A 24676-nucleotide genomic window follows, 5' to 3' on the forward strand; every position below is an offset into this window, starting at 1 on the left:
CTGCACAGCACTTGCCACTAAACGCAGGGACACAGGGTGTCTCGGCCCCATGCCTGATCAATCCCTCACAGGAGGACTTAAATGACTGATGGCTTAAAATACCACCTCTCACCCCCATATACACCAATAATATTGGATTTCAAGAGAGTGCAATGCCTCAAATGACAGAATTATGTTTCCAACTACACAGTTCTGTTCTCCTTAAGTCCTATCATCTAGGAGTCACTTAACTGCCTACTAAGTGATTTTCTTTCATCTTCTTTGGAGCCCCATTTAGTTTTACAAAACCCTGAAAATTCCAAACTTCAGTGATTTTATGACAGATCAATTAAGAAAGTATGCCATTCTTATAGTTTATAATTCAATTTTTATAATAGAGGTCCTGCTCATTCTCCCATCTTCCCTCTTCGCCACTCAAAATTCAATCCAATTCAATCTCTATATTCAGACAAGTGCTAAATCCATCACATATCAAATGATTTTCTATTCCGTATCAAAATTATAAAATTATTATACTATTCTAATAATAGATGCTAAAAGAAACCTACTTGGGTTAATTTGGCTCACAAACCAGGTTTAAAAAGCAAATTTGGAGAAATAGCTTCAAGATGGCAGAGGAGTAAGACATGGAGATCACCTACCTCCCCACAAAGACATCAAAAAACATCTACACGAGGAAAAGTTTCTACAGAACACGTACTAAATGCTGGCAAAAGACCTCAGACTCCCAAAAGGCAAGAAACTCCCTACATAGCTCGGTAGGGCAAAAGAAAAATGAAAAAAAAAAAAACAGAGACAAAAGAATAGGGATGGGACCTGCACCAGTGGGAGGGAGCTGTGAAGGAGGAAAGGTTTCCACACACTAGGAAGGCCCTTCACTGGTGGAGATGGCTGTTGGGCAGGGGGGAAGCTTCGGAGCCATGGAGGAGAGCACAGCAACAGGTGTGCAGAGGGCAAAGTGAAGACATTCTTGCACAGAGGATCGCTGCTGACCAGCACTCAGCAGCCTGAGGGGCATCTCTGCTCACCCACCGGGGCAGGCGGGGCCTGGGAGCTGAGGCTCAGGCTTCAGAGATCAGATCCCAGGGAGACGACTGGGGTTGGCTGTGAGAACACAGCCTGAAGGGAGCTAGTGTGCCACAGCTACCCGGGAGGTAGTCCAAGAAAAGTCTAGACCTGCCTAAGAAGCAAGAAACCATTGCTCTGGGGTGTGCGAGGAGAGGGGATTCAGAGCACTGCCTAAATGAGTTCCAGAGATGGGCACAAGCCACAGCTATTAGCGTGGACACCAGAGACGGGCATGAAATGCTAAGGTTGCTGCTGCAGCCACCAAGAAGCCTGTGTGCAAGCACAGGTCACTATCCACACCTCCCCTCCCGGAAGGCTGTGCAACCTGCCACTGCCAGGGTCCCATGATCCAGGGACAATTTCCCTGGGAGAACACAGCATGCCTCAGCCTGTTGCAACATCACACCAGCCTCTGCCACCATAGGCTCGCCCTGCATTCCATACCACTCCCTCCCCCTGACCTGAGTGAGCCAGAGCCCCCGAATCAGCTGCTACTTTAACACCGTAATGTCTGGGCGGGAACAGATGCCCTCAGGTGACCTACACAAAGAGGTGGATTTGTTTTTAGTTTGGTTGCTCTCTTCTTTCTTTCTATTACTTTTTAAAAATATATTTTATTTTAATAACTCTTTTATTTTATTTTTCTTTCTTTCTTTCTTTTTCTCCCTTTTCTTCTGAGCTGTGTGGCTGACAGGGTCTTGATGCTCCGGCTGGCTGTCAGGCCTGAGCCTCTGAGTTGGGAGAGCCGAGTTCAGGACATTGGTCTACCAGAGACCTCCCAGCCACACATAATATAAAATGGCAAAAGATCTCTCAGAGATCTCTGTCTCAACGTAAAGACCAAGCTCCACTCAATGACCAGCAAGCTACAGTCCTGGACACCCTATGCCAAATAATGAGCAAGACAGGAACACAAACACACCCATTAGCAGAGAGGCTGCCTAAAATCATACTAAGTTCACAGACACACCACTAGACGCAGTCCTACCCACCAGAAAGACAAGATCCAGCCTCATCCATCAGAACACAGGGACCAGTCCCCTCCACCAGAAAGTCTACAAAACCCACTGAACCAACATTACCCACTGGGGGAAGGCACCAAAAACAACGGGAAAAACGAACCTGCAGCCTGCAAAAAGGAGACCCCAAACACAGTAAGTTAAGCAAAATGAGAAGACAGAGAAATACACAGCACATGAAGAAGGTAAAAACTCACCAGACAAAACAAATGAAGAGGAAATAGGCAGTCTAAATGAAAAACAATTCAGAGTAATGATAGTAAAGGTGATCTAAATCTTGGAAATAGATTGGAGAAAATACAAGAAACGTTTAACAAGGACCTAGAAGAACTAAAGAGCAAAGAAATAATGGTGAACAACACAAAAAATGAAACTAAAAATTCTCTAGAAGAAATCAATAGCAGAATAAACTGAGGCAGAAGAACGGATAAGTGACCTGGAAGACAAAATAGGGGAAATAACTACCACAGAGCAGAATAAAGAAAAAAGAATTAAAACAATTGAGGGCAGCCTCAGAGAGCTCTGGGACAACATTAAGTGCACCAACATTCGAATTATAGGGGTCCCAGAAGAAGAAGAAAAACAAAGGGACTGAGAAAATATTTGAAGAGATTATAGTTGAAAACATCCCTAGCATGGGTAAGGAAATAGTCAATCAAGTACAGGAAGCACAGAGAGTCCCATACAGGATAAATCCAAAGAGAAACACGCCAAGACACATATCAATTAAATTATCAAAAATTAAATACAAGGAAAAAATATTAAAAGCACTTAACTAAAAGCAACAAATAACATACAACGGAATCCCATGAGGTTAACAGCTGATCTTTCAGCAGAAACTCTGCAAGCCAGAGGGGAGTGGCACAACATATTTAAAGTGATGAAAGAGAAAAATCTAAAACAAAGATTACCCTACCCAGCAAGGATCTCATTCAGATTTGACAGAGAACGTAAAACCTTTACAGACAAGCAAAAGCTAAGAGAATTCAGCACCACCAAACCAGCTTTACAACAAATGCTAAAGGAACTTCTCTAGACAGGAAACAAAAGAGAAAGAAAACACCTACAATAACAACCCCGAAACAATTAAGAAAATGGTAATATGAACACACATATTGATAATTACCTTAAATGTAAATGGATTAAATGCTCCAACAAACAGACACAGACTGGCTGAATGGGTACAGAAACAAGACATGTACATATGCTGTCCACAAGAGACCCACTTCAGACCTAGGGACACATACAGACTGAAAGTGACAGGATGGAAAAAGTTATTCCATGAAAATGGAAATCAAAACAAAGCTGGAGTAGCAATTCTCATATCAGACAAAATAGACTTTAAAACAAAGACTATTACAAGAGACAAAGAAGCACACAACATAATGATCAAGGGATCAATCCAAGAAGAAAATATAACAATTGTAAATATTTATGCACCCAACATAGGAGCACCTCAATACATAGGGATAATGCTAACCGCCATAAAAAGGGAAATCAACAGTAACACAATCATTGTAGGGGACACTTTAACACCCCACTTTCACTAATGGACAGATCATCCAAAATGAAAATAAATGAGGAAACACAAGCTTTAAATGATACATTAAACAAGATGGACTTAATTGATATTTATAGGACATTCCATCCAAAAACAACAGAATACACTTTCTTCTCAAGTGCTCATGGAACATTCTCCAGGATAGATCATATCTTGGGTCACAAATCAAGCCTTGGTAAAGTTAAGAAAATTGAAATAATATCAAGTATCTCTTCCAACCACAACGCTATGAAACTACATATCAATTACAGGAAAAAAACTGTGACAAATACAAACACATGGAGGCTAAACAATACACTACTAAATAACCAAGATTTCACTGAAGAAATCAAGCAGGAAATCAAAAAATACCTAGAGAAAAATGACAATGAAAACACGATAACCCAAAACCTATGGGATGCAGCAAAAGAAGTTCTAAGAGGGAAGTTTATAGCAATACAATCCTACTGCAAGAAACACCTCAAATAAACAACCTAACCTTACAACTAAAGCAATTAGAGAAAGAAGAACAAAAAAGCCTCAAAGTTACCAGAAGGAAGGAAATCATAAGATCAGACCAGAAATAAATGTAAAAGAAATGAAGGAAACAATATCAAAGTTCAGTAAAATTAAAAGCTGGTTCTTTGAGAATTAAACAAAATTGATAAACCACTAGCCAGCCTCATCAAGAAAAAAAAGGGAGGGTTGTTTGGTGCAAGGCAACCCAACACTGGATCCTACCTGGGCTCTTTGGTGGGGCTAATGGTGGACTCTGGGAAGGCTCATGCCAAGGAGTACTTCCCGGAATTTCTGCTGTCAGTGTCCTTGTCCCCACAGTGAGCCACAGCCACCCCCCGCCTCTGCAGGAGACCCTCCAACACCAGCAGGTTGGGTTAGTCAAGAAATTGCTGAGAGCAACAGTCAGCTCTACCCACGACCAGTCCCTCCCATCAAGCCTCTTACAGAGCCTCATCCACCATAGGGCAGATAACAGAAGCAAGAAGAACCACAATCCTGCAGCCTGTGGAACAAAAACCACATTCAAGAAAGATAGACAAGATGAAAAGGCAGAGGGCTATGTACCAGATGAAGTAACAAGATAAAACCCCAGAAAAACAACTAAATGAAGTGGAGATAGGCAACCTTCCAGAAAAAGAATTCAGAATAATGATAGCGAAGATGATCCAGGACCTCAGAAAGAGAATGGAGGCAGAGATTGAGAAGATGCAAGAAATATTTTAAAAAGACCTAGAAGAATTAAAGAACAAACAAACAGAGATGAAGTGTAGAGTAACTGAAATGAAAACTACATTAGAAGGAATCAACAGCATAATAACTGAGGCAGAAGAACGGATAAGTGACCTGGAAGACAGAATGGTGGAATTCACTGCTGCAGAACACACTAAAGAAAAAAGAATGAAAAGAAATGAAGACAGCCTAAGAGACCTCTGGGACAACATTAAATGCAACAACATTCACATTATATGGGTCCCAGAAGGAGAAGAGAGAGAGAAAGGACCAGAGAATATTTGAAAGAGATTACAGTTGAAAACTTCCCTAATATGGGAGAGGAAATAGCCACCCAGTCCAGGAAGTGCAGCAAGTCCCATACAGAAGAAACCCAAGGAGAAACACACTGAGACACATAGAAATCAAATTGGCAAAAATTAAAGACAAAGAAAAATTATTGAAAGCAGCAAGGGAAAAATGACACATAACATACAAGGGAACTCCCATAAGGTTAACAGCAGATTTCACAGCAGAAACTCTACAAGCCAGAAGGAAGTGGCATGATATACTTAAGTGATGAAAGGGAAGAACCTACAACCAAGATTACCTGGCAAGGATCTCATTCAGATTTGATGGAGCAATCAAAAGTTTTACAGACAAGCAAAAGCTAAGAGAATTCAGCACCACCAAACCAGCTCTACAACAAATGCTAAAGGAACTTCTCTACGTGGGAAACACAAGAGAAGAAAAGGACCTACAAAAAAAACCCAAAACAATTAAGAAAATGTTAATAGGAACATACATATCGATAATTACCTTAAACGTGAAGGGATTAAATGCTCCAACCAAAAGACACCGGCTTGCTGAATGGATACAAAAACAAGACCCATATATATACTGTCTACGAGAGACCCACTTCAGACCGAGGGACACATACAGACTGAAAGTGAGGGAATGGAAAAAGATATTCCATGCAAATGGAAATCAAAAGAAAGCTGGAGGAGCAATACTCATATCAGATAAAATAGACATTAAATTAAAGACTATTACAAAAGACAAGGAAGGATGCTACATAATGATCAAGGGACCAGTCAAAGAAGAAGATATAGCAATTGTAAATATATATGCACCCAACATAGGAGCACCTCAATACATAAGGCAACTGCTAAGAGCTATAAAAGAGGAAATTGACAGTAACACAATAATAGTGGGGACTTTAACACCTCACTTACACCAATGGACAGATCGCCCCACATGAAAATAAATAAGGAAAGAGAAGCTTTAAATGACACAATAGACCAGATCCATTTAATTGGTATTTATAGGACATTCCAGCCAAAAAAAGCAGATTACACTTTTTCTCAAGTGTGCATGGAACATTCTCCAGTATAGATCACATCTTGGGTCACAAATCAAGCCTCAGTAAATTTAAGAAAATTGAAATCATATCAAGCATCTTTTCAGACCACAACACTATGAGATTAGAAATAAATTACAGGGAAAAAACATAAAAAACCCAAACACATGGAGGCTACACAATACATTACTAAATAACCAAGAGATCACTGAAGAAATCAAAGAGGACATCAAAAAAATACCTAGAGACAAATGACAATGAAAACACAATGATCCAAAACCTATGGGATGCAGCAAAAGTAGTTCTAAGAGGGAAGTGTATAGCTATACAAGCCTACCTCAAAAACAAAAAAAATCTCAAATAAACAATCTAACCTTACACCTAAGGGAACTAGAGAAAGAAGAACAAACAAAACCCAAAGTTAGCAGAAGGAAAGAAATCAAGATCAGAGCAGAAATAAATGAAATAGAAACAAAGAAAACAATAGCAAAGATCAATAAAACTAAAAGCTGGTTCTTTGAGAAGATAAACAAAATTGATAAACCATTAGCCATACTCATCAAGAAAAAGAGGGAGAGGACTCAAATCAATAAAATTAGGCATGAAAAAGGAGAAGTTACAACAGACACTGCAGAAATAAAAAGCATCCTAAGAGACTACTACAAGCAACTCTATGACAATAAAATGGACAACCTGGAAGAAATGGACAAATTCTTAGAAAGGTATAACCTTCCAAGACTGAACCAGGAAGAAACAGAAAATATGAACAGACCAATCACAAGTAATGAAATTGAAACTGTGATTAAAAACCTTCCAGCAAACAAAAGTCCAGGATCAGATGGCTTCACAGGTGAATTCTATCAAACATTTAGAGAAGAGTTAACACCCATCCTTCACAAACTCTTCCAAGAAATTGCAGAGGAAGGAACACTCCCAAACTCATTCTATGAGGCCACCATCACCCTGATACCAAAACAAGACAAAGATACTACAAAAAAAGAAAATTACCGACTAATATCACTGATGGATATAGATGCAAAATTCCTCAACAAAATACTAGCAGACAGAATCCAACAACACATTAAAACAGAATCCAAAAACACAATCAAATGGGATTTATCCCAGAGATGCAAGGATTCTTCAATATATGCAAATCAATCAATGTGATACACCATATTAACAAATTGAAGAATAAAAACCATATGGTCATCTCAATAGATGCAGAAAAAGCTTTTGACAAAATTCAACACATATTTATGATAAAAACTCTCCAGAAAGTGGGCATAGAGGGAACCTACCTCAACATAATAAAGGCCATATATGACAAACCCACAGCAAACATCATTCTCAATGGTGAAAAACAGAAAGCATTTCCTCTAAGATCAGGAACGAGACAAGGATGTCCACTCTCACCACTATTATTCAACATAGTTTTGGAAGTCCTAGCCATGGCAATCAGAGAAGAAAAAGAAATAAAATGAATACAAATTAGAAAAGATGAAGTAAAACTGCCACTGTTTGCAGATGACATGATACTATACATAGAGAATCCTAAAAATGCCACCTGAAAACTACTAGAGCTAATCAATGAATTTGGTAAAGTTGCAGGATACAGAATTAATGCACAGAAATCTCTTGCATTCCTATACACTAATGATGAAAAATAAGAAAGAGAAATTATGGAAACACTCCCATTTACCACTGCAAAAAAAAGAATAAAATACCTAGTATTAAACCTATCTAGGGAGACAAAAGACCTGTATGCAGAAAAGTATAAGACACTGATGAAAGAAATTAAAGATGATACCAACAGATGGAGCGATATACCATGTTCTTGGATTGGAAGAATCAATATTGTGAAAATGAGTATACTACCCAAAGCAATCTAACGATTTAATGCAATCCCTATCAAATTACCAATGGCATTTTTTATGGAAGTAGAACAAGTCATCTTAAAATCTGTATGGAGACACAAAGACCCTGAATAGACAAAGCAGTGTTGAGGGAAAAAAATGGAGCTGTAGGAATCAGACTCCCTGACTTCAGATTATACTACAAAGCTACAGTAATCACGACAATACGGTACTGACACAAAAACAGAAACATAGATCAATGGAACAAGATGGAAAGCCCAGAGATAAACCCACACACCTGTGGTCAACTAATCTATGACAAAGGAAGCAAAGATATACAATGGAGAAAAGACATTCTCTTCAATAAGTGGTGCTGGCAAAACTGGACAGCTACATGTAAAAGAATGAAATTAGAACACGCCCTAACACCATACACAAAAATAAACTCAAAATGGATTTGAGACCTAAATGTAAAACCAGACACTATAAAACTCTTAGAGGAAAACTTAGGAAGAACGCTATTTGACATAATTCACAGCAAGATCTTTTTTTGATCCACCTCCTAGAGTAATGGAAATAAAAATAAAAATTAAAAAACGGGACCTAATGAAACTTCAAAGCTTTTGCACAGCAAAGTAAACCATAAACAAGACAACCCTCAGAATGGGAAAAAATATTTGCAAACGAATCAACAGACAAAGGATTAACCTCCAAAATATATAAACAGCTCATGAAGCTCAATATTAAAGAAACAAACAAACCAATCCCAAAATGGGAAGAAGACCTAAATAGACATTTCTCCAAGGAAGACATACAGATGGCCAAGAAGCACATGAAAAGCTGGTCAACATCACTAATTATTAGAGAAATGCAAATCAAAACTACAATTAGGTATCACCTCACCAGTTAGAATGAGCATCATCTGAAAATCTACAAACAACAAATGCTGGAGAGGGTGTGGAGAAAAGGGAACCCTCTTGCACTGTTGATGGGAATGTAAATTGATACAGCCACTATGGAGAACAGGATGGAGGTTCCTTTAAAAACTAAAAATAGAGTTACCATATGATCCACCAATCCCACTATTGGGCATATACCTAGAGAAAACCATAATTCAAAAAGATGTATGCACCCCAATGTTCATTGCAGCACTGCTTGCTATAGCCAGGTCATGGAAGCAACCTAAATGCCCATAGACAGACGAATGGATAAAGAAGTTGTGGTACATATATACAATGGAATATTACTCAGCCATAAAAAGGAATGAAATTGAGTTATTTGTTGAGACCTGGGTGGATCTAGAGACTGTCATACAGAGTGAAGTCAGTCAGAAAGAGAAAACTAAATCTCGTATATTAACGCATGTATGTAGAACCTAGAAAAATGGTACAGATGAACCGGTTTGCAAGGCAGAGGTTGAGATACAGATGTAGAGAACAAATGTATGGACACCACGGGGTGAAACCGCCATGTGGTGGGGATGGTGGTGTGCTGAATTGGGCGATTGGAACTGACATGTATACACTGATGTGTATTAAACTGATGACTAATAAGAACCTGCAGTATAAAAAAAACAACAAAATAAACCAACTAACACTAAACTTTCTTTGGGTTATTTGTATGGAAATATGTTAATATAAATGTTTCAGACATTACATGAAATTTCTAAAAATCTTATATGTTCTGGTATAATGTTTTAATTCATATTTCTAGTTATTACTTTAAAATGTATATCTCAAAAATAACTAAATTTCCTTGTCAATTGCATTATTGTGAACTTTCATCAAATCTTCAACCATGGTCATTTTTAAGTCTTCTGTCATTTATACACATTTCTGTGTATACTCTGATGCTTTGGCAAAAATGTTCCTATAAAAGTGTTTCATCTTCAAGGAATCATGGAAAAGACTCTGAGAAGTACAGGTCTCTGGTAACTGATGAGACTGCTGAACTGAATGAATAAGCATTTTTAGAACTCTAATGCAAAACTGATGAATTCATAAAAGTGCTAACAAAAGATCAAGATGAAAAAAAATTAATTACATGGGACTGAGTGAACCGATAAGGATGATTATAATTTTTGTGACTTTCTGTTTGAATAATAAAAAAAAAAATCCCACAAGGACTCAGAGGCAAAAACATACAAATCAATTTCCACTGCAAAGTAAAGGAGCTGTTACAGTGGAGGACTACTGGACTGAATGTCAATATTATGATATAGTATGAGTGTGTTTCGTGTTTGGTAATTGCAATCATTGCTGCTTTTGTTGTGGTCATCCATTTACAATGCTTGGTGTCAGTTTATTTATCTCTTGTAAAAATAAAATACAGTGTGTGTGTGTGAAAATAAAGGGAAAAGACTCGAATCAACATAATTAGAAATGAAAAAGGAGAAAAAACGACTGACACTGCAGAAATACAAAGGATCATGAGAGATTACTACAAGCAATGACATGCCAATAAAATGGACAACATGGAAGAAATGGACAAATTCCTAGAAAAACACAACCTTCCAAGTCTGACCAAGGAAGAAATAGAAAATATAAACAGACAAATCACAAGCACTGAAATTGAAAGTGTGGTTCACAATCTTCCAACAAACAAAAGCCCAGGACGAGATGGCTCGACAGGCGAATTCTATCAAACATTTAGAGAAGAGCTAACACCTATCCTTCTCAAACTCTTCCAAAATACAGCAGAGAGAGGAACTCACCCAAACTCATTCTATGAGGCCACAATCACCCTGATATCAAAACCAGACAAAGATGTCACAAAACAAGAAAACTACAGGCCAATATCACTGATGAACATAGATGCAAAAATCAACAACAAAATATTAGCAAACAGAATCCAACAGCACATTAAAAGGATCATACACAATGATCAAGTGGGGTTTATTCCAGGAATGCAAGCATTCTTCAATATATGCAAATCAATCAATGTGATAAACCATATAAATAAATTGAAGAATAAAAAGCATATGAACATCTCAATAGATGCAGAAAAAGCTTATGACAAAATTTAACACCCATTTCTGATTAAAAAACTCTCCAAAAAGTAGGCATAGAAGGAACTTACCTCAACATAATAGAGGCCATATATGACAAACCCACAGCAAACATCATTCTCAATGGTGAAAAACTGAAACCATTTCCACTAAGATCAGGAACAAGACAAGGTTGCCCACTCTCAACAGTATTATTCAACATAGTTTTGGAAGTTTTAGCCACAGCAATCAGAGAAGAAAAAGAAATAAAAGGAATCCAAATCAGAAAAAAAGAAATAAAAGTGTCACTGCTTGCAGATACTATACATAGAGAATCCTAAAGATGCTACCAGAAAACTATTAGAGCCGATCAATGAATTTGGTAAAGTAGCAGGATACAAAATTGATGCACAGAAATCTCTGGCATTCCTATACAATAATGTTGAAAAATCTGAAAGAGAAATTAAGGAAATACTCCCATTTACCACTGCAGCAAAAAGAATAAAATACCTAGGAATAAACCTACCTAAGGAGACAAAAGGCCTGTATGCAGAAAACTATAAGACACTGATGAAAGAAATTAAAGATGATACAAACAGATGGAGAGATATACCATGATCTTGGATTGGAAGAATCAACATTGTGAAAATGACTCTACTACTCAAAGCAATCTACAGATTCAATGCAATCCCTATCAAGCCACCAATGGCATTTTTCACAGAACTAGAACAAAAACTTTCACAATTTGTATGGAAACGTAAAAGACCCCTAATAGCTAAAGCAATCTTGAGGAAGAAAAATGCAGCTGGAGGAATCAGGCTCCACGGCTTCAGACTATATTACAAGCTACAGTAATCAAGACAGTAGCTTTGGCACAAAAACAGAAATATAGTTCAATGGAACAGGATAGAAAGCCCACGGGTAAACCCACATACATATGGTCACCTTATCTTTGATAAAGGAAGCAAGAATATACAGTGGAGAAAAGACAGCCTCTTCAATAAGTGGTGCTGGGAAAACTGGACAGCTACATGTAAAAGAATGAAATTAGAACACGCCCTAACACCATACACAAAAATAAACTCAAAATGGATTAAAGATCTAAATGTAAGGCAGGCATTGTAAAACTCTTAGAGGAAAACATAGGCAGAACACTGTATGACATAAATCACAGCAAGATCCCTTTTGATGCATCTCCTAAAGAAATGGACATAAAAACAAAAATAAACAAATGGGACCTAATGAAACTTACAAAACCTTTTTCACAGCAAAGGGAACCATAAACAAGACGAAAAGACAACCCTCAGAATGGGAGGAAATATTTGCAAATGAAGCAACCGACAAAGGATTAAACTCCAAAATATACAGGCAGCTCATGCAGCTCAGTATCAAAAAGACAAACAACCCAATCCAAAAATGGGCAGAAGACCTAAATAGACATTTCTCCAAGGAATATATACAGATTAGCAACAAACACATGGAAGTATGCTCAACATCACTAATTATTAGAGAAATGCAAATCAAAACCACAATGAAGTATCACCTCAGCCCAGTCAGAATGGCCATGATAAAAAAATCTACAAACAATAAATGCTGGAGAGGGTGTGGAGAAAAGGGACCCCTCTTGCACTGCTGGTTGGAATGTAAGTTGATACAGCCACTGTGGAGAACTGTACAGAGTTTCCTTTAAAAACTAAAAATAGAACTACCATATGACCCATCAATCCCACTACTGGGCATATACCCTGAGAAAACCATAATTCAAAAAGAGTCATGTACCAGAATGCTCTATTTATAATAGCCAGGACATGGAAGCAACCTAAGTGTCCATCAACAGATGAATGGATAAAGAAGATGTGGCATATATATACAATGGAATATTACTCAGCCATAAAAAGAAACGAAATTGAATTATTTGTAGTGAGTTAGATGGACCCAGAGACTGTCATACAGAGTGAAGTAAGTCAGAAAGAGAAAAACAAATGTCTCATTCTAACACATATATATGGCATATAAAAAAATGGTTCTGATGAACCTAGGGGCAGAACAGGAATAAAGACGCAGATATAGACAATGGACTTGAGGACACAGGGAAGGGGAAGCTGGGACGAAGTGAGAGAGTGGCATGGACATATATACACTAACAAATGTAAAACCGATAGCTAGTGGGAAGCAGCCACATAGCACAGGGAGATTGGCTCGGTGCTTTGTGACCACCTAGAGGGGTGGGATAGGGAGGCTGGGAGGGAGACGCAAGAGGGAGGAGATACGGGCATATATGTATATGTATAGCTGATTCACTTTGTTATACAGCAGAAATTAATACACCATTGTAAAGCAATTATACTCCAATAAAGATTTAAAAATTAAAAAAAAAGCAAATTTGTTCAGAATAAAATGCTTTAGGATCCCATTTTTACTGGAAAACTTTGCTTGGCTGTCCAAAATGTTAAAGTGGCCAATAGTTTTCCAAGAACTCCCATAATAATTATTGGATTATAATTTCCACCATCCATAAGTTTTATTAGGCTACATAAATAGGTTTGTCTCTTATAGGCTTGCATTGGCTTTAATTCTCAAATTTATTTTGGAAAATAAAGGCTGTATTGAATAATTTGATTTTCACCATGAAATGAATATGACAATGATTCCCCTTCAACAGCATTTGGAATTAGTATTTAAATCAAACTGTCTATTTCCTCATTACCTAAGATAGTCCCGTTCTATCAAAAGCATGAGAAAATTTTGGAAGGGAAGTGATTCTTAAGAATAAGAAATGAAAAGAAAGAGAGGATTGGACTAGTGAGAGTTTTTAAGGAAAGTGGAGGGATTCAAGAAATTAGGAAGAGTATTAGAAGCTCATATTTTACTTATATATCAATATATGTTAATACATAACCACCTTAGTTTTGATACATAAATTTAAAACTTTTTGAAATTGTCTTTTAGGGTGACTGGCCATCCCAATTTTCTGACTGTTTGGTTTCAGCACTTGAAGTTCTGGCAAATTCCTCAGTTTTCAGACAACTGGGATGATTAATCATCCTGCTTTTAATTCATCTGGTGCAAAACATCTATACTTTATCATTTTTCCTTCAAACACAGAAAATACAACGTGCATACCTGAAATCTCTGGGGGATCTGGATTTTGAGGACTTTCCTCTCCCACTGATTTTGGAGCCCAGCCGTGCTTTGCCATAAATGCCTTGTAGGACCACCACAGGTAGTTTGAAAGCCAACTGTTAATTTGCCATTCATCTGGCTGGAGAAGTAATAAAATGTAATCTGTGAAAAATAATGAATGTCCAAATAATTATAATAAAGAATTTCCCAAATGTGGAAAGTAATTCGAATGCTGTGTGCTTTCAAATACCTGACAACCATTTTGGTTATTTGTGGAAAGAAAAACTCTGCTTCGTAAGTTTGAGGAAGGAGAATCCACGTTAGAGACCAATGAGAGGAAGTGAGCTGTTAAAAACAAGGGTCAGTGTGTTAGATGCAGAGCCATCACTGGTAAACTTATTTAATACACCAGGCAATAATTCAGGCCTATATCCACATTGGGTCAATATATTTTTGTTTAAAGAATGAAATATTTAACGGTACCATTTATTTTTGCAAATGGTCTGGCTGATATTGTTACTTCAGTATATTCCCCAGTAAAATAACTAACTGTAAGTGTACTCCCTAAAACACTGTTATGGGCTGTAGTCCATGACCAAATTCATCTAACTTAGAAAGTTATAACCCAGCAAAGATGATATCCAGGGAAATCATTATACTGGGACTGCCCACCAAAATAAGTAATTCAATGAAGAATTCAAAAGAGATCCTATTTTGTTGTGTTTTTCTCGAGAAAGAATTGGATCAAATAGTCCCAGCTTTTGCCAGGATTATGGAAAACGATACTGAGTCCCGATGCTCTTCTGTATGCTGCAGTACAGACCATGCCGGTGAACTTACTATTTAGAAGCCTATAAAATAAATGTGGAACATTCCCTGGGCTTTCACAGATTTTTTGCAATGCTTGACAAGGTTATAGTGTATAATATGGGAACCATTGTTTCCTGCTCATCAATTTGGTATGCCACTGTTTGTCAAAAAGAATGAAAAAATGATGTTGATGATGATTATGATGGCATACCTACCCAAATTATTCAGTGGTATTTGAAAGCTGTCTTGGAAATCAAATTTAATTGTCACATCATTGAGAGAATCAATAGTAAAATTATGAAACCTAAGAAACCTCTTTTTCCCTACAGTTATTCCAAAATTGTACCCTAATGAAGCAGAAAAGAAGAACATTAATGATTGCATATAACATAGTCATAAGCATAACTGAAGTCCCTGCAATAACAGAAAATTGTTCTCAGAATGTACTACCTGGAATCATTTTATAAACATAATTTCGATGAAGAGCTGGTATCATGGTGATAAGTGGACAACCATTATTTTGCTCTTGCTTCATATTCAGCAGGGAAAGCAAATGCTAAGCAAGTGAATAATCAAACGAGCATAATAAGCCATATGGATTTATTGTTTGCAGTTTAAATACAATTATTTGCAATACAAACGGTAATAGTATTCAACAGGCCTTCAATTACTGTTTATAAATATTCAGCTACTAAAAAGCACTTGTGATACATACAGTAAAAATTATTTTCATTTGTCAGGGAAGTCACTTAAATTAACCATATTTATTTTTGGAAGTTTGGTCTTAAAAATCAGATTGATACATTAAGCTATTAAATTAAGCTATTAAATGAACAGCATTTTCAATAAAATAATAAATTATATGAATATTTAAGCTAGGTGTTTTACAAATACAAACTACGTCATCCAGTACATTTTATGACACTGTAAATTATTCTGTATTTTGTCAAAAATTAAACGAGGTTAACCTTCAGGTTATCATAAAAAGTAAAGTTTTAAATTCAGAAACAACTTGAGATCCTTTAGCATTTGTTCTAGTAATAAGATTTCTCTTCATGGGGTAAAAAAGTATTCAAAATGCACCCAATAGCAATACTTGTTATTTTGTTTATTTATTTATTTATTTATTTATTTTTAATTCCAATTTAGTGACAATAGTGTTCTTTCAAATGCACACTCAATTTTACCTTGCTCCCTACGAGTACAGAAGTTCTTTAATTCACAGTTGGAGATGTTCCTTAGAGAACATCATCTTATAGAGAGTTATCTTGCTTTCCCTAGGACTTCAGTTATCACGTCTATGAGTATAAAAGAAAGAAGCAGATCCTTGGCAGCATAAGTTTTTCCCACATGCCCATTCCCTCATCTGATATGCTCTCCTACTGCTGGCTCTAAGCATCAAGAAGAGACTTACAAAGCTGATTAAAAAAAAAAAAAGGTATTCAATATTCTCTCCACACACCCCTCTTAGTCCTTGAGGGAGCCTAGTAACATCATACCACACATATACACAACACCATTCTCATCACATGTCTCCTATTAATCTCTACCATATTCATTTCAGTTTGTTCATATGATTCATAAATTCCCATTTTATTCCTGCATCAATAAAAGCAACTGCATAGCCTATCTTCAAAACAGATTTAAAACCACCTTGTGATGAAGTCGTTAATTATTAAAGCTACAAAGTAAGAATTATTAAAATTACAAAATAAGACAGGATGATTCCATTTATAATCTTAAATGTTTATGTTAGAGGGCTTTTTCTTCTTAGTAGCTGGGTACATGTAGGAGTAAAACCCCAGAAGTATATAAAATATGAAAGCAACAAAAACCATGAATCAAGTTTTGAGGGCTAATTCAATAACTTTGGGCAGTGAATTCCACCAACCTTGATCCTTAGAAAAGATAAGGTAGAATTTTCAGTCTCACTTTCTTCAACTACTGATAGGCAGTCTTGCCCTTCTTCCATTTCCCAAGTTCTAAGTGATTAATGGTAATGAATGCAAGCAGGAGAAACAGAAATCCTATTGCATGCTGTAGAGTAACCAATGGGCTCAAAGGAACTCGAAAAACTGAGTATTTTAACAGTAAGATAATATCAAAAAAAATCAGGCTGCAGGAATGGATCATTGTGACAAGATCCAAGGCCTGAAGCAAAGGTTAAAATGTCAAAACTTTTGGAACAGGAAAAGTGTATTCATTTGTGACAGAAATATGGCTCAGTTCAGATAACAGAGGTTAAATACAGTCTTAGATACAAACTCCTTCAAGTTGGTAATTTCTATTTATTAAATTCCATTTCTACTGAATCCTAACTTTTGCCTCATTCCTCTTCTTTAAACTAACAATTTCGACATAAGCGCATAATATTTGTTAAAACTGTATCAAAGGATACCCTCAAAGAGTAATCCTCTATAATTGCTAGCAATGTGTAAACAAATGCTGCCATATACATTTAAGTCTGCTTCAGTGATAAAGGGCTAGGTGAATCACTTTAGGGAATCATAAAATATGCAATAAAAATGAGAGTGAAATTAATAAAAAATGTCAATGTAAAGACCTCTGAAATTTTTCTCAATAAAAGCAATGAAAATATTGGCAAAAAATGGCCACAGTAAAGCTTACGGCAAACTGGAGACCTTTTATTTAATAAATAACTGAATCTTGGTAAAAACAGTAAATTTTAGGGGGGGTTTCTTTTCTTTTTCTTTTTAACTTGGCCCTACTCCCACCACTCTCCAGCTCCACAGCAACTATAAAAAATGGCAGCCCACATTCCTGGTGCAGCATGGCAACCACAGAAATGAGCAGAATAGAGTTAAAACTCTTTCAAGCCTCATTACCAAATAATTATCAAATAATTATCATTATTTGATATGTCTGGTGTTTCCTGAAAGACACCACTTATAAGGCTGTCTGAAAATGCCCAGTACAAATAGACTCTTTACAGTAGGCATGTGTTGAAAACAATTACTGGCAAGTGTTTTAACTTTACTGTTGCTTGGTGCAGTACATAACATATGGGGTCAACAATAGACTAACCAAAAGCTTAAAGCAAAAGTGGAAACTGAAATGTCCCATAGGAGCTTTGAAATGCTCCAACATCTTCCCACAAACCTATAGAGACATGTGCATGCATAGGGCTGTACACATGCTCTGGAAAGACCTGAAAAGGCCCTAAGCTCTCATCTCTGGCTGACTTTGAGGCTCTCTTATGGTAGGAAGTGAGGAATAAGACAGAGATATCAACTGCCTAGGTAAGTATTGAAGATACACCACAATAGAATCCCTCAACAAACACTGGGAAATTTATTGGTTCCAGGCATTTAAGAAACTCTCTTTCCAGCTGACCACTTAGCTGACCAAGCAGAGAATTCAATGGACACACATGACAGGAATAAAGACTTTACAGAATTATTCCAGGAAAGTTACTAAAGTAAAAACAACAAATACAACAAACCACAACAAACTGTAAAAGTGAGGGAAAAAGATTTCCACACTTGCCACATTATATTGTTGTAGATGTCCATGTTTCAAAAGAAATTGTGAGAAATGCAAAGAAACAAAAAAAATGTGAGTCACACAAAGGAAAAAAACAATCAAACAGAAGTGTCTCTGAGAAAGCCCAGACATTGGACCTACTGAAAAGAAGACTTTAAATTAGCTATTTAAAATATTTCAGAGCTAAAGGAAACCATGTCTAAAGAACTAAGAAACCATGAGAATGATATCTTACAAAATAGAGACTATCAGTAAAGAGATATAAATTATAAAATCAATAACTAATCACTATAATTGATTGTTATACTTGATAAAAATCAAACTCAAAATTCAGTATTGATGGGCACACAATATATTAAGATGCAATTTGTGGCAATAACAGCATAAAGGTAGGGAGAATAGAGCTCAGTAGGACAAATTTCTTAAATACTATTGCAATTAAATTGTACTAATCCAGCATAGATTGTTGTAATCCCTAAAGCATCCAGTAAACTAATTCAAAATATTATATATATACATACAATATGTAATACATACAGAAAATATATGTGTAACACAGAAGAAAACACTAATGGAGGAACAGAGTAACAAGAAAGACAGACAGAAAACAAATAGCAGGTGTAAATCCTATCTTATCAATCAAAAGTCTGAGGTTGATATATTGTATAAAAACATAAGCCAACAATTCAACTACAAAAAAAAGGGCTGAAAATAAAGAAATATAAAAAATATACAAACAACTAAAAGAGAGCTGGAAATTCATAAAACATATTTTAATGCACAATAAAAATGTTATTAGAGACATAAAAGAACATTTATAATGAAAAAAGAATCAATCCATCAAACAAATAACAATTATAAATATATATGCACCTAAAAACAGAGCTCCAAAATATAAGAAACAAAAACTAATAGAATCAGAGTGAAAACAGAGAATTCAACAATAATAGTTGGAAACTTCAACACCCCATTTTTCAGAATGAATAGAACAATTAGACAGAAGATCAGTAAGGGTATAGAAGACTTGAGAAACACTATGAACCAGTTAGACCTATCAGACACATATGGAATCCTCTATCCAACAGTGGCAAAATGCATATGCTTCTATTGTGTACACAAAATGTTCTCCAGGAAAGACCTTATTTTAGGCCACAAAACAAGTCTCAATACATTTAAGAGGATGTTAATCATACAAGTATGTTCTACAGCTACAATGGAGTGATTTGAGTCAAGAGCAGAAAGAAATGAAGGAAATTTGCAAATATGTAGAAATTAAATAACACACTCCTAATTGGTCAAAGGTGAAAATCAGAAGAGAAAATTAGAAAATACTTGAGATGAATAACTAATTTAACTGCATCTCATGCATTTTGAAGCATTGTGAAAATACAATATATCAAAATGCATGAGATGCAGTTAAATTTCTGCTTAGAAATAAATTTATAGCTATAAATTACTAAATTTAAAAAAATTTTTAAATCAACAATCTAAACTTTCACCTTACAAAGCTGGAAGAAGAACAAACTAAACCCAAAGCAAGTAGTAGAAGAAAATAGTAAATATTAGAGCATAAATAAATCAAATAGAGAATAGAAAACCAATAAAATAAAATTAAGTAAACCAAAAGTTGGTTTTTGGAAAGATCAACAAAATTAACAAATCTTTCACTAGACTGACCAATAAAAAAAAGAAGACAACTCAATTTATTGGATGAATAGTGAAACAAGGGCCAGAACTACCAACTTTACAGAAATAAAAAGAATTATAAGGAAATATTATCAACAAATGCAGGCTAACAAATTAGATAACCTTGATAATATGAAAAAAATCCTAGCAAGACACAAAAACTGATTCAGGACCAAAACTGACTCTAGTAGAGATAGAAAATCTGAATAGATAACAAAAGAATGAATCAGTAACCAAAAAGCTCCCCACAAAGAAATTCTCAGTCACAGAAGGTTGAACTAGTGAATTCTATAAAACATTTAGAGAATCAACACTAACTTCACCAACTCTTGCACAAATTATAAGAGGAAAGACTTCCCAACTCATTCTGTGAGGCCATTATTTCCTTGATACCAAAATCTGGCAAACATATCACAAACATATCAAAAAAAAGAAAATTATAGATCAATATCCCTGATTAACATACATGTAAAAATACTAAACAAAATATTGGAAAGCCTTATCAAGCAAGACATAAAGTTATAAAAAGGATTATTCACCATGACCAAGCAGAATTTATCCCAGGAATGCAAATTTGGTTCAACATATGAAAACCAATCACTATATGAAAACTAATCACTATAAAACACCATATAAATAAAAGCCCAAAATGACATGATCATCTCAATAGATGCAGAAAACACATTTGACAAAGTCTAACACTTTCTCAGGATAAAAAACACTTCATAGGGCTTCCCTGGTGGTGCAGTGGTTGAGAGTCCACCTGCCGATGCAGGGGACATGGGTTCGTGCCCCGGTCCGGGAGGATCCCACATGCCGCGGAGCGGCTGGGCCCATGAGCCATGGCCACTGAGCCTGTGCTTCTGGAGCCTGTGCTCCACAAAAAAACACTTCATATATTAGTCAGAGACGTGAACATGCTTACCTGATAAATGACATCTACAAAAAACCCTCAGCTAACATCAAACCTGATGGTAAAACTTTAAAAAGTTTTCCACTAATGGAAATATGGATATCTGCTATCACCAATTCTATTCAACATTGCACCCAACTTTCTAGGTGGGCAATTAGACAAGGAAATGAAATAAAAGGCAGCCAGAAAGGAAACAGAAAGTAAAACTCTATTTGCAAATGACATGGTCTTGTACATAGAAGGTCCTAAGGAACCATGCAATTACATCAGCCCATTTGAACAGTCGATGATAATCTTCCCATGTTAAGATCAGCTAATTGGTAACTTTAATTACAACTGCAAAGTCCTTTGATAGAAGTACCTAGATTAGTGTTTGAATAACCAGGGGATGAGAATCTTGGGGGGACATCTTTAGAATTCTGCCTGCTACAATCAGTAGTCACTAATTTGATTCCCTTGTTCCATTTGCTATGTTATAAGGTACTGACCAAAATCTATGAGGCCTAAAGTAGTTACTTTGCTATGAGTTCTCCCTTTACTGATTCGGTTGTAGGACACTGAATCAGCATAACTAATCATCAGAGTTGCGAGACTTCATTTGCAGAGAACTAAAATCTTCTGGGTCCTTTCCAACCACTTTAATTGGTAAAAGTCCCTGCCCATTTTCATTTGGCAGAATCTCAGTCCACTGACCATTTGGCTATGATTCAAAAGGTACATTCTTTGAAATTTGTATCATATTTATTTCAATATACATTTATTTTACATATTTCTGTTCAGTATGTATTCAATATGAGGCTGAATTAATTTGAATTAATACTCATATATATTTAACAAATAAGTCACCTGCCTGTAAAGATAAAATTTCTGCCAAAAGGAAAGCAAATGATATAAAGGAAAAAATTCTATGTCTACAGAGAAATTGTAGCACATATTATTTTTTGGCTGTAATTAGTGAAATAATATCATTTACTTTAAGATAGGTTTACTACTAATTTATGTGGAGTAATTTCATTGATGTCATATCAGTTAATTCAAATAATCATCTGTGTTGTCAATTATGATTACCTGACTGATATATTACCTGAATTTGAAGTAAAAGGAATGAGGAAATAAACAAATATATTATCCAATAAAAAACAAGCATCACGTTTATAGAAGAATTATATAAACCTCATGTAGCTTATTTTAAATGCATACACATGCAGGCACACATCAAGAACCCTGATATCATGAACTTGGCAATCAAAGAATTTGTGGGAAAGGAAAACAAAAACGGAAGCTCTCTGCAAAACACTACTTGAGGCAGAATGAATTATGAAGTACCAAATGTGTATGCCTTTGATATTAATTATGTGGTGTGGCTGAGGAGTTGCATTATCCATCAACGCTCTCGTTTCCACTGCCTGATTGCACAGTATTGGTAATTGTTGGTAATAGGACTGTCAGCTGTGAAGGAGTTTGGGTAGAGATGAGAAAAGAGGGAAGGAAATAGTATTGATGAGCAAAATCAATAACCTTTGGGTGACATAATTCCTGACATTCCCAAATACACTTTTGGCCTAACCTTCATTTCCAGAGACAGTATTCTCTAGCCATAGCAGACTGCTATATCATTGCCTGGGCACACCAAGTAACTCTATATGGTCCTTATGTGGTTCTTCCAGTTTGAAATATTTCTTTCACTTCCTTGTCCATTGAAATATCACTCATCTTTCAAGTCCTTTCTCAAATGCCCTTCTCCTTTCCAGTGTCAAAACTTGCCTATAGCCACAGAGCAATCTTCTCAGACTAATATTATAGTACCTTTCAAATTTCTCCCTGTATTAAAATTAACTGGGTTATTCTTGAGAATGCTTTCCAAAGAGATCATAAACACTCCAAGATGCAACATGTATCTTAAAAGTCTTTATAACATTCACAGCCTTTATCATGATGCCTTACACACACTGGGCTTAATAAGAGCTTTTGAACTGAAATTAACAATTGATACCAACATATAAAATTATATGTTCATAAACAATCAATTTTTCATCTTTAATTAATTTTTACTTTTAAACTAGTGTAACTACAATATTAAAAATGCAACAAGTGGAAAAATACACTGTACACCCACTTAATGAACACAATCCTTATTTTTATTTTTATTATAAGAAACAGGCTTAACTACTGTAACAAAACCTCCTCCATAATGGAAAATTCAGATGAATTTTTAAATAACAGCATAATGAAGCTGATTTCTTTGCAAAATCAGAGTATAGATCAAAGTAAGCTTCACCTATGTTTGCTACAAAAATGAACTGAATACTGACCACTAAAATTAAGATTATAACTTATCTGTTAGTGGAGGAATTTTATCCTTTACTTATGTAGCCCCATTGCATGTTGTCAGATGCAAAAATGCTCAATTAACATTTATTGAACAGACTAAGGGACAGCAAACTATGACCTGCAGACAAATCTCACCTTCCACCTGATTTTGCATGGCCTGAGAGTTAAGGGTTTTTACATTTTTAAATGGTTAAAAAAATTCAAAAGAATAATATTTTATGACAGGTGAAAGTTATATGAATTATAAATTTCAGTGTCCATCAGTAAAGCTTTATTATAATATAGTCATGCTTTATCTTTAAGTATTGTTTATGGCAACTTTCGCAGTATAGTGGCAGAGTTGAGTAGTTGGGACACAGACTGTATACCCTAAAAAGCCACAATTATTTACTACCTGGCCCTTTAAAAAAATATGCAGATCCCTGGAATAGAACATTAATGTTCAGGTTAATGTCTCCATTACTAAATTGCATCTTCACTGGGGACAAGATCTGTGTTCTTGTTCACTATTATAGCTACACACACACAATGTGTGGAATAATATATATGTCCAATAAAAAGTTTTTAAATTAATATATAAAATAATAAATAAACATTACTTTTTCACTAACATCAAAATAAATGGATACTAAGACTATAAAGGCTATAAAAACTTGATCTAGAGAGTTAGAATATGAGACTTTCTACTTTTTGTCTTTTGCTGTTGCTTATTAATAAAAGAATCTAAGCCGCTGTCTAAATAACACAGCCTGCCAAGTATTGAGAAATAGATTATGGTTCCTAGTGCCCTTCAGAAAGGGCAGCATAGATCAGTTTAGGACATCCTGGTGTTAGAAAACCCAGTGATGAATATAATGCTTATATTAAAAAAACAAGAAAAACCTAAAAGCTTTGGCCTGAGGTTAAGCTACCACTGCAGCTAAAACACTGATAGAAAGGTTGCTATTTCCTTAGCCTGAAGAATCAGGTAAAGAAGCCAAGGACATGCAGGTCCACCACAAATAAAGGGCAGAATTCTAGAAAGAAAAGAGCCAGAAAAAGGGGTGACCCATGTTCTATGGATAAACTCTACCCAAATCTCCACCTAAAACTGAAGCATGCATGTGCGGGGAACACTTCTAGTAACTAAAGCTAAAAGAGCTGAATTGATATTTGAACTACTGAATTGATATCTAAACTACAAAACAGAATTCTCAATTTGAGTCTAAGCAAGATAATCATCTACTTAAATGAAATCAATCATAAATACTCTCAAT

General features: G+C 35.8%; 1 protein-coding gene across 1 annotated transcript in view; it reads right to left on the reverse strand.

The window, feature by feature from the left end:
• Window positions 1-24676, reverse strand: part of MALRD1 (MAM and LDL receptor class A domain containing 1) — a gene marked incomplete at both ends in the record, with an annotated part of 607751 nt that overhangs the window by 563487 nt on the left and 19588 nt on the right. Inside the window, 2 exons of the mRNA XM_081226990.1 lie at window positions 14177-14338; window positions 14427-14521. Of these exons, the coding sequence (XP_081083116.1) occupies window positions 14177-14338; window positions 14427-14521 (257 nt within the window). The remainder of the gene's footprint in view (window positions 1-14176; window positions 14339-14426; window positions 14522-24676) is intronic.

The sequence above is a fragment of the Mesoplodon bidens genome (genome assembly GCF_964165515.1).
Source record: "Mesoplodon bidens genome assembly, chromosome: 3".
Taxonomy (NCBI): Eukaryota; Metazoa; Chordata; class Mammalia; order Artiodactyla; family Ziphiidae; genus Mesoplodon; species Mesoplodon bidens.